Source organism: Aplysia californica, unplaced genomic scaffold (genome assembly GCF_000002075.1).
Source record: "Aplysia californica isolate F4 #8 unplaced genomic scaffold, AplCal3.0 scaffold00555, whole genome shotgun sequence".
Classification (NCBI taxonomy): domain Eukaryota; kingdom Metazoa; phylum Mollusca; class Gastropoda; order Aplysiida; family Aplysiidae; genus Aplysia; species Aplysia californica.
The window spans coordinates 178222-192292 of NW_004797825.1; the positions used below are offsets into that span (position 1 = coordinate 178222).

At 36.8% G+C, this 14071-nt stretch overlaps 1 protein-coding gene across 1 annotated transcript in view; it reads right to left on the minus strand.

The window, feature by feature from the left end:
* The window catches only part of LOC101846521 (two pore calcium channel protein 1), a gene marked incomplete in the record, with an annotated part of 29168 nt that overhangs the window by 4141 nt on the left and 10956 nt on the right, over positions 1–14071 (minus strand). The window contains 15 exon segments of the mRNA XM_013087185.2: positions 2195–2311; positions 3448–3538; positions 4576–4813; positions 5315–5384; positions 5885–5966; positions 6465–6529; positions 6935–7099; positions 7881–8025; positions 8783–8984; positions 9858–9984; positions 10430–10531; positions 10783–10901; positions 11819–11941; positions 12392–12520; positions 13790–13910. Coding sequence (XP_012942639.1) covers positions 2195–2311; positions 3448–3538; positions 4576–4813; positions 5315–5384; positions 5885–5966; positions 6465–6529; positions 6935–7099; positions 7881–8025; positions 8783–8984; positions 9858–9984; positions 10430–10531; positions 10783–10901; positions 11819–11941; positions 12392–12520; positions 13790–13910 — 1896 coding nt within the window.

Below are 14071 nucleotides of genomic sequence, written 5' to 3' on the forward strand. Positions count from 1 at the left end.
TTTTTTTTTTTGGCTGGAACATCCTAGTTAATAGTACAGTCCATGCCGGCTTTAAGTACGGTCATCGGGAGAAAGCTTAAGCGTGCTTAAAGCCGAAGCGTGCTTAAGTGCGAAGTAGACATAATCCAGAGATTTTCATGTAGAGAATTCCCAGTGCTATTTCCCTTTGTTTGTAAGTAGGCCTATAGCGGTCCCGCAAAAGTGTGCACTGTTATTTAGACACCCACCATGGTAGTTTTTGTTTGCTTGTTTGTTTTTGTTTTGTGGTCGCATGGGAAATGAAAACTTAATTTAGACGGCCAGTCACGATACAGCACACTAGGCCTACTGTAACACACTGCCTGTGCGTACTACTGCCCGCTGTGCCACTCATACCACCGCCTTCATCCCACCTCGCGCATGATACACAATCAGGATTAATGGGTAGTGAGGGTCAAAGGTGAAATCACAGCCAGCCTCCCTTTCTCATCTCCCCGACTCTCTTTTTTTGGGGGGATCGTGTGTAGCTTTGCCCTAGGCCTAGGCTAGATCCTATGTCCGCGCGAACGGCTGTGTGTATATCTCTGCCTTCCTCTCCGCCTGTGCGGGTGTGTGTGTCCATCACTTGCATTCTTCGTGTTTCTCTTGACACACTCCACTGTTGCAGTGTAAACTGTGTTCGAACTTCGATGGGTCATCATGAAAATATTGACTGTCTTGTAAATGAAGCGTGCTTGAAGCCGAAGTTACCGTGCTTATAGGCGTGTAATTTATATAGCAAAAATTCGGTAAGAGCCGTTTAGCGTGCTTGAGTCCGAAACGTGCTTAAGGCCGGCATGCTTATAGCCGGCACGGGTTGTAATAGACCAACAGATAAGATAGTACAGATATGGACAATGTATAAGATAAATATACCGAGTGATATTCAAAATTGCCTGTGCACATTTTTTTACCCAACGTTTTAACAATTCTCCTGCCAAACAGTGGCCCAAGTGAATTTTAAATACTTTAATATCTGGGGAGTTGCGAAGACCAATTAGAAGTAATCATTAGTATGATGAGAAGCAACACCTTTTACTTTTACCTAAAAAATTGAGAAACTAAAATAATAACGTTTTAATCTATCCTTTCTCTTGTGTAGAAAAGGTTAAATGTTTTAAATGAGTGAGACAGTAGAGAGGTCAATTATGAAATAATAGAAATATTACAATAAGGAACAGCTGTGTAGATCTGTGCCACTTAAGGTCATGTGTTGTTGCACTGCCACTCACTATGGTATACAACGTAGTTGTGACCATTAACTGGAAGTATTTTATAAACATAGCTAAGAAAAAAGAAATGACTTTACTCATTCAGCACAAATCTCTCAAAACGAAAGTGAACTAAAACTATATGACAAGTTTGACTTTTGGATCATTTGACTGTAATCGGAGAGGCTTTGATGAGTTCTGCAGTCTTTTTTTTTCTTGTACCCCATCTGGAGCGCCAGGGGTAAGTGGCTGTAAGATCTTAATATCACAGTGCTGTAGTTTTAAAGTACATTGCTGTTTTATCTACATAGAATGTACTTGTTCCTTGCTTAACAGGCAGCTACATGCCATTTTGGAAGGCACTCTTAAATATTTATACTGACTAGAGTGGCTTCAGTTTGAGGTAGGAATTGATTTTGAATTTTGCTCAGACAGTGGCCCAGAAGGTCTAATTTTTCCAATTTTAGTACCACCAAGGGATCTTAAACATGCAAAACTTCAACACTGGACCTCCAAGATGTTTCATTCATATCTGCCAAGACTAGCTGTTTAATCTTATCTACCTCAGGTATAGAAAACATGAGAGAATAAAAAAGTCAACACTGGTGAGGATTGAACTCCAGATCTCCAGATTGACAGGTGAGCACCATACCTGTTGAGCTACTGAACTAAGCAGCCGTGGGTCAATTATGCAGGACAAGTTACAAAATAAGAAAAAATAAACAAATAGTCAAAATAAGGGAGAACCAAAGATATGACTGTTGGTTGATTTGCATAATCCCTAAAAACCTCTTCAGACTTTTGTGGAAAGAGAACTGTGGCTGGGATAAAAACACAGATGGGCGGTAATTTGTATAACAAACAAATTCTGGATCACAATAGAAAAGGTGTTAATGGATTTGGAGGAGGGGGTAGGGGAATAAGCTTCATAGATGATGATAACCCTCTTCCTTTTTAGTACTCACATTCCAATGCCAAGACCCAGCTCCTTGATTTTGGCTTCCACCAATGACTCCAGTTTTGGCACAGTTTGCAAAGTGTACTCCAAAATGAATGCTTCCAGAATGAAAGCTATGAAGATGCTGAAAGTAAAAAAGCAAGACAAATTTGTGGCAAATTCCCATTACATTTATAAAATTAAGATAATTTCTAATTTATTATAACATACTGTGGTTAAAGAAAAAAACAGCAAAAGCCACAAAATAATTTGTAGAAAAATTTGTAAATATCTCCATGATAAAGTTAATTTAAAAAATCCTATTTCCTAAAAGAGAGTCATAAAATGAAGATACAATGATTCACAAAAACTTTTGACTTAGGACAATCCATCCCCCCCCCAACCCCACCCCTCCACCCATTTATTTAAAGTGGGATGAAGGGATATGTTGTGTGTTTCATGCCCCTTTCATTACAGTGTGGTTCTCTAAGACTCTTAGTAAGAGATTGGAAATGTGACTTAATCTTTTCTTGTAAAAACATTTTAACGACAACAAATATAAGAGGCTATGTGTGGTCAACCCTTCTATACAGTGGTGAATGCCAGATAATTACCACAGACAGATAAGATAAACTGAAAGCAACAACAATGCGGCTTCTCAATAGACTGTTAAAAATTTCATGAAAAGAAAAGGTTTCAAATGAGACACTTCTAAAAGAAGTATGAGTGAGCCGCTCACTAATTAAACACAATTACAAATAGATCAATTCAATTTCTGGGACACTTGAATCAACATTAAGGTCTTGTGATCTCACTGGAAAAAATAGAAGGCAAAAGTGGCAGAGGTTAACTAAGAACAACTTACTTAGTGAACTTGAGCAGACGGGTGACACGGAAAGACCAGAATAATATATATAGGTTTTCAATGAGCATCCAATAAATGAGTGGTGAACCATGATTGCTGATGTTTATTTCAGATCTAGCACTCGATGATGATGATGATAGGACCAAGCCAAGTGAATAAGGAGATTTAAAAAACTCCCCAAACAACATAAGTTCAAATATAATTATAAAATGACACTTCTTGGTATGGGTGGTCAGCACCACAGTCCTGTATTACTTCATTGAGCTGATGTTACACCCAAAGCAGTTTGATGTTAAATATTTCATGGGAAACTGCACAAAGCTTTTTAGTTGAGCTTAGTGCCACAATATGAACTAATTTGTAAATATTACTGATAAGAGAAGAATGTTTAATCTCCCCATCACAGGAAAACTTACTTTAAAACTACAACGACGCAGCATAAATGAAATGCGAAGAAGTAAAGTCTGGCCACTTTACTCGTGACAAGGACGAATCCTGAAGTAATGATTGCAGAATGTTAAGGAAAACACAAGCGATTAGTAATAGATGCTTTGTCTTACCCACTTCATAGAATGGTTCCTTTAAAACAACGAACATCATATTTGAGTCTTGCAACTCAATTAATACTTTTCTTCTCTTTACATTGAATCTTCACATCAACATAATGTTTTCATAAGCACTGTGATGATGGTAATTAAAGCAGGAAGTGAATGCATTATGTATGAAAAGTATTAGACAGAAATGGGACTGCCGAAGATTGAGTACGGGCTGAGGACTGGCATAATTTTTTTTTAAAGGCAGAATAAAAGACGAGGATAAAAGAAGGACAGTAAATAAGAAAACTGTGCTGAATGACCAATCAGTTCATGTAGAATAAAAACTTTTATTTCATCAATCTGTCAAGCAAATGAATAAACAAATCAAGATGTGTACAGAGCTCTTGGAAATCCTACCAATGTATTCTCTTGACCCAATAGATCGACTGAGAGATTGAGAGATGGAAAGAAAGAGAAGGAAATTCTATTAATGTATTCTACTGACCTTATATTCCCTACACATACGGGGAGAGAGAAAGAGAGAGAGAGAGAGAGAGAGAGAGAGAGAGAGAGAGAGAGAGAGAGAGAAACACAGAGACAGAGAGAGACAGAGAGAGAGACAGTGACAGAGAGGGGGGAGAGAAAGAAAGACAGAGAGAGAAAGCGAGAGAGGGAGAGAGAGAGAGAGAGAGAGAGAGAGAGAGAGAGAGAGAGAGAGAGAGAGAGAGAAAGGGGGGCAGGGAGAGAGAGAGGGGCAGGGAGAGAGAGAGAGAGAGAGAGAGAGAGAGAGAGAGAGAGAGAGAGAGAGAGAGAGAGAGAGAGAGAGAGACAGAGAGAGAGAGAGAGAGAGAGAGAGAGAGAGATTGAACAGAAATTTGAGTTTGAAATTAAAGAGAAACTCCTCAACACAATAATGATCACTTATTGAGCTGGGAAAACAGAAATATAATATAAAGAGAATGAATAAATGTAAACCGAGCAGGGCTAAGCACTTTCAGTAAAGGATATCATGCCACTGATTGACAACGGACAACTCAAACATGACAACCATTGACTGAACGATGTCATTGAAGTTGTTGTTGCAGTAGTGAGCCTTGTAGAACAGTGAATTGTTCAGTTTGACATTGCCACAGAACAGCATCTTGTTTGTTCCATGACTCCCAATGTATTGCTCATCATATCCATAGTAGTGAATGTAGCCACTGAAGAGTTCCATGCCGATGATAGCAAAGAAGTAGTAGAAGACCTGGAGAGTTTCAGCAGATGATTATTCCTATGATTCCATCTGTCTAATAGCATTAATATTAATAATTGCACCCTGTTTTTAGCTTTTAATGAACAGAAAGAACATATTTTTACAATTTATTAAGATTTTATGGCACTTGCAACACAATAAGGTTATATAAGTACTGAAGATTAGAGATGTAACACAGAGAAACAAACACATGAAATGAAGAAGGAGAAATAGGACGATAGATGTTTGATAGGAAAGAAGGAGCAAACCACACCAGAGACCCAAAAAGAATGTACATATATTGGAACATTAAGAGGGAACACCATAGGACAACTGACATCTTAAATTGTCATGTCTTAGGGAACAAATTTATGGGTGGACATTTGCCCATTTTTTCCCTTCTTGTAAGAGAGATGGAACTGAAAATAAAATGATCCCTTCATTTAAGACATGATTGAAGGAAAAAAAACCATAGTAATTTTGTGTAGGTTTTCCAAACACAGCAGTACTTACAAAAATGACTCCTCCGTAAGTGACAATGGATGGTCCAATGTTGACCAGAGTCTGTAGGATGACTTTGAATCTAAGAGGATAAAAATAGACAGTTCAGCTCTTTTCATCAAACAAGATTATACTTTTTGGACACTGTTAAAAAATGTACCGCACAGCAAACATTATCAAGGTTTTCATATTAGAGAGTTTGAGGTTTCATTTAAAAAAGTTAAATTGACAAAAGAGAGCAGACAGTGAGGCATAGTTTATTCATTAACCCTCATCTTGTAGCTACTTTTCTGCATACATAGCACATATTGCATTGTTAAGGGTCTAAATTTAGGAGTATTTCATCAGGAACTCAAGTGAATTGCCAAGAAGGGAAATCAAATTAATCTATTGTAGTGGTTAATATACAATTTGAATCAGTAATACACTCAAATATCTGTTTCTATCTTTTGCAACCTAATCCTTTTAAACATATTTAGGGTTCTCAAGTGAGGCATTAGCTTAATACCAGAGCTTTGAAGAACAATTGAACTGGGAAAAAAATGCAGCAAAACAAAGAGCAATAATAACTTTAAAAATTACCTTTTAATGCTACCAAAGATTTTGACAAGTCTCATCACCCTGAGCACAAGCAGGACATCCAGAGTGCTGATCTCTTCATTTGCTGTGAACAAAAAAAACATTTTAACGTACGTGTTTTCACGCCCCCATCTACACAATTTAGATCATTAAAGAGGTCAGCCTCTGACTCTGTCTGTCAGGGCCAACCCAGGCTGAGAGGAATACAACATCCCAAAGGAAAGACTAAGATACTCAAAAAAATTCTCCCCAAAAGGGAATCAAACTTGGATCCCCTGAGTGTCACAGCACAGAACCTGACTGTTACAGGACATTAGCTGGCCATTTACTGTTAAAGAAAAGAGAAATAAGTAAAATGTATTAGTTACATACTTTAAATATGACATATTAAAAGAAAATAGTGTTCCCGTCTTTGTAAGAATCGACTGTATAAAATCTATTCTCATATCTTGTTCTTTTGTTCTAAAGAAGTGAGTTTTACTGTATATGACACTTAAGTCCACAGCTAATTGTTTAGAGCTGAACTTACCTGAGAAAAGAAGAAAATCTAAGAAACAAAGAGAATACCTCTCATCATTCATACCTTTTTCTGTGGCTTTTTCAATGATAGATGCCATAAGAGCAGATCCAATGACGAGGAAGTCAAATCTGAAAAGTCAAAATTTGGTATTCTTTATATATCTCAGTTCGTGGATGAGGCCATTAATATAACTCGCGGCAATAAATCAGGTACACGCAAGTAACGATAACACAATTACAAAGACTACTTACATGCAGGAAAATTCAACAGATAACCAGGAAACTTAAGGCATAACAAAGGAAAGACTTTCAGAGAGAATGCATCAACCATTTTTGGACATTCCTTTCATCAGCTTATAGCAGTTTTGGACTCTGTGATGTTTGGTTGATAAAAAGTTCAACCTAATAATTCAAAAACTGTAACTAAAATATTTTTTTTAATGAGCATATAGAGAGCGCCTATTTATTAGAGAAAAAAATTCACTGAGTAGAAACGTGTACTGTAATAATTTCTAAGAAGAATTATTGACTCACATGTTCCAAAATCGTAAGAAGAATTCTTTAGCGCCAAACACATACAGCTTGCAGAGGATCTCCACAGTAAAAATTGAGAGGAAAAACCAGTCGGCAACATCCAAATCAATGGCAATAAAAACCGCGTTAATGACAATCAGGAAGTCAAACAAGTATCGGAATGCTCTGTGAAGAGAAGAATAAGTGTACATGTTACTTTTATATATCTTTACATGCTAAAAGGACATAGATGAAAAGAAATTAAAACTAATCAGATAAAAAGGAAATGCAATGAAAGCATTAAAACCAGATTGATAGACAAAGAGACAGGGAAGGAAGAAAGAGTAAAAGCTGAGTTGAAAACTGAAATGTGAAAGAGAATGTGATGAAAATGCACTATGCTTTTGCTGTTTTGGAGAGATATTTATTCCTACTCAAAGTTTTGCCAATGGGAAGACAATCTATACAGGTTATATAAAACAACATGACCTACTCTCATTTGTAAAGGACATGCTTCACAGGTTTAGTAAAGAATTCGATGGTATTTAAAAACAGCTGCTCAAGACCGCTGATAAAAAAGGCTTAAAAATGATTACTCATCACTTATATACCAAATACCTTCCATTTAACTTCATGAAACAAGAACACTCAAATAGATACATAAGTAATTTACATATAAATACACTCACATGTGTTAACACCCCCCCCCTCCCCCCCCCCCACCTGCCCCAATCTTATCACATCTCTCTCAGCCTTCTTTTTTTACGAAAATACTCAAACATACCACACTCCTCGCTCCCCTCTTCCCTGTCTCTTCTTCCCTCAGGAAAGCATACATATGCGCTGCTCCTTCTCTCTCTCTCTCTCTCCCTCTCTCTCTCTCTCTCTCACTCTCTCTCTCTCTCTCTCTCTCCCTCCCTCCCTCCCTCCCTCCCTCAGTCCTTCCCTCCATTCCTCCGTTCCTTACTTGTGTCTGACGAATCGCTTGAAAAGCTCACTGTAGCGATGGTTATACACATCGGGGAAATACTTCTCAAACAAAGTCTGTCTGTCCTTCACCTCGGACAAAGGCAGATGTAGCAGGTCTGACAAATGAAGAAAGTCTTTCTTGTCTGTTGAAAAATTAAAATTCATTTTGGACATGAGTCATTTCAGAGCATGTGCAATTAATCTCATTTACAATCTTTTAAATACCAAAAAAAAAAGAGATCACATTATAAATTATTGTGATATCTGTGATCGTTTGCACAGCACTTTACATTGAGCATGAATTTACAGAACACGAAAGGATATGCAGGATAACTGATTTCCTGCTTGCGACTAGACTCACTGAAAACCAGAATATAAGCAGGTTTACATTGAGTTGAAAGAAAAAATAAAGTGATATAGAGAAAAAAAGAAGAGGTCCTGTATTCCAGTAAACACAAAATATTTGAGACGAAACAGCTTATTTTGTAATTATATTGATGTATCAGTATTGACTTGATTGTCAGATGAAAAGTTTTATCAATGTTCAATCATTTTATTTTATTTCCGTCAGCCCATGGAGTCATTTGGAGTTCTCATACCTTTCAGACTGCTTTCATTTACTCAAAGCTTTCAAATCTTTGAAAAAAAAATTCACGCTGAAACATTGAGAAATCTTTTTTTGTCCACAATATTATATGCTTCTTTTTTTTAGTTCCTTTTCAAACTGTGTGTGAATACAGTGGAACTTGCACAACACTGTACAGCAAGGAGCAAAATTCACTGCAAACTGACGAATTAGACACTCATTTCATTATTCACTTTAGTGTCATAGTTGACTACATGAATGGCTTCTTTCTTCAGACAAATAACTGAAAGTGTCAGACAGTCTTACAGTCTTACCAAGAACGTTTTTGTTTCCTGTGTCCAAAATTTTCATCAGAAGATCAGTGTGAGCGGCAGATTTATTAGGCAGTAATAGACCCATGAGTTGCTTCCATCGGGAATGTGTGATCACATGTTCATCATGTCTTGATACTTTCAAGATGTCAAAAGCCTTTGCAAGTTGCTTTCGCTTTGTGAATACAGCTGCTCTGATTTCATTCTGAAGAAAGAATTTAATGAAGATCATTTTATCTATTACATATGTAACAGGACAAAAGAAGTAATTGATTATACATCATGGGAGAGAATAATTGAGGCTCTCGGATTCAGGTTCCAGGCAATCAGTAAATGATCTGAACGTTCCAAGAAAAAAATGAGGAAAGCAGAAAAAAACACCAAACATTTCTATTCTCTTTCCTTATATACACAAACTGTTGTTGAAGTTTAGTTTTATTTCTCAAACAAAGGTTTCCTTGCATCAATTTTTACTCCTCCACTTCATATAAGAGATAAACTTTTCCTAAAAATTGTATCCTTCGAATAATTATGTAGGCGAGGCCACTCGTGTTATTAAGGATGTTTAGTTTCACATCTCAAAAAAGATTACTATATATCTTATAGTGTACAAACTTAGCTGGCACAAAAAAACCCAACACTTTTAATCTTAAGTTCTGTGACAGAGCATAAGTCTTTGCATTGTGTGCGGAGTTAATATTACACAAGAAATAAAACGATATGTTGATAACAATATAGTCATCATTATATTCATTTTTAAAACTGTAGAAAAGAGACAAATTCAGACACTTCTTGCATCTCCTGTAAAATAAACATTCTGGGGGTAGGTCACTTTGTCACTGCTGCTACTGATACATGAAGACAGCTTGTGACAAGAGTTCCACACAAGAGTAACATGAACAGTTGGGTTTGTTTTTTTTTTTTTTTGGGGGGGGGGGGGGCAGAGTCAATACTAGTACTGTTCAATCACAGCAAAATTTGTGTTTACAACAGTAACATCAGAAATATATATAGGGCATGTGAGATTCTTTATAAACACAAGCTCTTAATAGTCGACAACCAAATCGTAATAACTTACCTTGAGATTTTTCTTGTAATTATTGTAGATTGTGGCAAGGACAATACTCATGAAAATGTACAAGCATAAGATCAAATATATCAAAAAGAAGATGAAGAACCATTTGCTGTAGTCATAGGCTGGCATCCTGGGAATACAAAAAAAAAAAAGAGTCAGTCGCTATATTAAGAGTTGAAAAGAACAAACAAATCCAACATCAAATTATTTTTGTATCTGTCAACTCTCAAAATTTAAATTTTCAAATTAAACATGTATAATAAATTGAAACAGCTTTTAGATTACATCTAGATTAACTATCATTCCCCATTTGTTAACTTGCCAATAATCTCCACCTCCTCCTCCACTGCGCACAAAGAGTGAATCTACATAACAACAAAGGTCAATTTTGATATGTTGAACACGTTTTGTGAGTTATAAAATAACCAAAGCTTCTATGCTTTAATCGTTGAAATTGGCAAAGAAAGAATCTATCCCTAAAATAATGATTGAGCACACATAAAATATACCACTTGAAAACCCCCCCCAACAAAACAAAACAAAAAAACCGCAACCCATAAACAGAGATTACTTACATGACATCTGGGTTGTTGGCAGTGGTCACTAAGACGTACAAGTCCCAGATGCTATCAAAGTAGTTGCTAAAATAAGGAATTCCCGTTGGGTACTTCAGGCCTCTGTGAAGCATAACACAAAATGAAAATTAATAGGCTTCATCTTTGGCAATTTGTTCACAATATGACACAGAAGAAACTAGCTTCTTTCATTACTAAGTGGATTTTGATGTGATATTACTATAGTTGCAAGTTATTATGAATTTTCCAAAAGAATATTAAAATTGGAAGAAATCTCTTGCAAATAAAGTAAAAAGCCACAGAATCTTGACTACGAACAAGGCACTTCTATGAAGCAAAAATAATAATTCTACCTTTTTGCAAACAACTTCAGGGCCAGCAATCCAAACAGAAGTACACTCATCAGGAACAAAAACAGGACATTCATGATATCAGGAACAGTGCGTCGAATGTTGCGGAATGCTCTGCGAATCTGCAGAAAAAAATTAAGGAAACTTTACACGGGTACTACGTAATGTTAGCTCAGTAGTTTGATCTATCTACTTGGCTCTACTTCCTCTGCGATAATAATATGTGAGTAGAATAAATTGATGGCAGATCAGTGGAGAAAAAGATCATCATTAACGCTGATGATCTATTCTCTGTTCTGACATGGTAGTTTGATATTTAACGAAGTCAAGTGGTTAGGCCACCGAACTCATAATCCTGAGGTTGAGGGTTCTGGGGTTTAAGCCTCAAGCCCAACGTTGAGTCCTTGAGAAAGGCACTTTACACAAATTTTCCTCACTGCACCCAGGTAGGAATAGGTACCCAGCCATAAACATCAAAAGATCTTGTCAGTATTTAGTATTTAAGAGCCATTAAAGAATGGCAGCTTGTACTGTATGCTTCCCACGAAGTTGAAATTGTTTCAGAATGCTATCAGGTCTGCTGGGGTAATAATATAGATTGTAAAGTGCATACAGCTTGCCGTTGGGAAGGGATTTGTGCTATACAAATGCTATCTATTATTATCATTATCTTTGCTTCATCTATTGAGTTCTCCTGATCATGCAAATTCCATCAAATATTAAACAACACAACTGTGGGGGGGGGGGGGATCCCACTGAGCTGTACCTGCAGCAACAAATACTGATAAAGATCTGAATCATTAAATCACTCCTCAAATTATCCAAAACTAAATATTAAATGAAGCATGCTATGTGATAGCTGAGGTATAAAACTTTAAAGATAGGGTTGATAACTTTAAATCTTGTCCCTCATGTGCTTACCACTGTTGGAGATGTTGTACCTGCCTCTTACTCCTCCTCATTATTATCATCCCCTCCTCCTCCCCTTCCTTCCAAAATCAGCAGAACATACCCTATCTTTGTGATAAAGGAAACAAACCTGCTTTCCATCTGGGAAATTGACAATGAAAAGAGGACGCAGTGGTCTCGACCATCTCACTGGATGAGTATCTGGCGACATATTCTGCCATATGATGTAGCAGATCATATCTATGAGAGTCAGCTGAAAAAAAAGACTTTGATCAAATCTTCACCTTATTCATGTACATGTAGAGTTAAAATCAGGACCAACAGCTGATCTTTGACTTGGGTGGCTAGAAGTTGTCACTGGAAGATCCTTCTTTTTCACTCCTTCTCCCCCCCCCCCCCAATTTAAAAATGTACCTGATATTTTTAAAAGTGAGAGTAGCAAGTCATTGCAAGAAATATCAACCTTTTCACACACAAAAATAAATGAGCCCATCACCTCGTGTTATGTATCTGAAATACCTGATCCAGATATTGTTGAAATTTCAACTAACATCACTAAAAGCAGGCCGTCATCATTCCAGGGCCTTAGACTAGGAACCTTAGATCTTCCATCCTGATGTGTCTGCTTAGATATTTGAATATTTGAGAATTTTCAGGCTAAACATTTACATTGAATTCACAAAAGTGTACCCCTAATACTTACCACAATTGAGACCATCACAATTATGTTCTTGGCATCCTTGAAGAAAACTCTTGAGTATTGAAAGAACATGGCATGAAGAATCCGAAAGGAGAAGTAGCACATGCACGCAAACTCCATTACCATGGTTCCCTGAATGATTTGAATAAACAAACATATTCTTAAAAAACGGTGCAGTTTTAATTAAACAATTGTAAACATAAATTTTTCAAGCCAGTGATATAGGTTTAAGGTGAAACTGAATTTCAGGCAAAAGATATCTATGACAAAATATGGCACGGGTTCATTGCCTTTTCAACTCTGTGTTCAATATTATTTTCATCCGTGATAGGACCCACTCAGGTGGGTAGAGAATGCTAAAAATTCCTCATACAACTTAAGTTGAGAAAATAGCCCTTATGAGATTTGATCCTTAGTTACCAGCACAGAAATTCAAGATGAGTTTACATCATGTCACTGAATAAACAGATTTGTTTGTTGTGGGGAACAGATGGGGGGGTGGGGGGGGGGGGGGGGTGGGGGGGGGGTTAGTGGTGAACGTGTGTGTGTGACAATGTCCTTACTCATCTTTAGGTACTTTGAAGTGAGGTTAAAAAGTCAACAAAACAGAAAGCAATTTAACAACATTTACACACGTCCTGAAAGAAAAAAAACATCCTTTGATCCTCACTGTCAGGGTGCTGTAAACAATTTGCAAAAATAGAACAATTATTATAGATCTATAATGTCATTTTGATCTACTGCCTAATATGACTTTTCTACTAAGGCCTACTTTACTTTTTACTTTTTGTCCTTATGTATCGCAAGATGTCAAGAAGAATGCAAATAGTAAAGATGTGGGCCAGATTGTAGCAAACTTTTTCAAACGGTCAACTTCTAATTTATACAATTTTCAATGTTAGTTACTTAGTGCCATGAATGAGACGAGTAAGGTGGCCGAAACATTTGCAAATGCACAAACAATATTCACCAGCTATAATTAAATAATAGAGGAAACAACAATGTTTGTTTGTTTGTTTGTTTGTTTGTTTGTTTGTTTCTGTGTTTGTTGGTTGGTTGGTTGGTTGGTTTGTTTGTGTGTTTGTTTGTTCGTTTGTTGGTTTGTTTGTTTGTGTGTTCAGGCAAAAAGAAGCACATTGACAGAAAGGCTATCATTCAGTGCAAGAAAGTAGTAAGACAAACAGAAACAAAACAGGTAAAGTAAAGTACAAGCTACTAAACTAACAACATTTTTCTTCTAAGAGAACACAATAACAATCACAATCAGAGTAACAATACTGTTACGTTTTTCCCTCTAGCGCTGCCAAGAGCTAAATGATCGCAGCTAAAGGAATTTGAAAACAACAACAACGTTTTTCCCTTGGATATCAACACTTTTATGTTTAACACCAGGAAACATACCCAATACGGAATAGACGCATTTGGCACCGCAGGCTCTTCAAATATAGCCAGGGTGAGGTCTAGAGCAATGAAAACATACAGTATCCAGCGTAAGAATGGCTCGTTGTAGAATATGTAGGATCTGTGGATGAACAAGAACCCAAAACCAAATATATGTATGTTGTTTTCATTGAAAAATTAATAGCATTACTCTATATAAATGACTTTTCCATCATCATCATCATCATCATCATCATCATCATCATCATCATCATCATCATTACCCTCTCACCCCCTCATTTC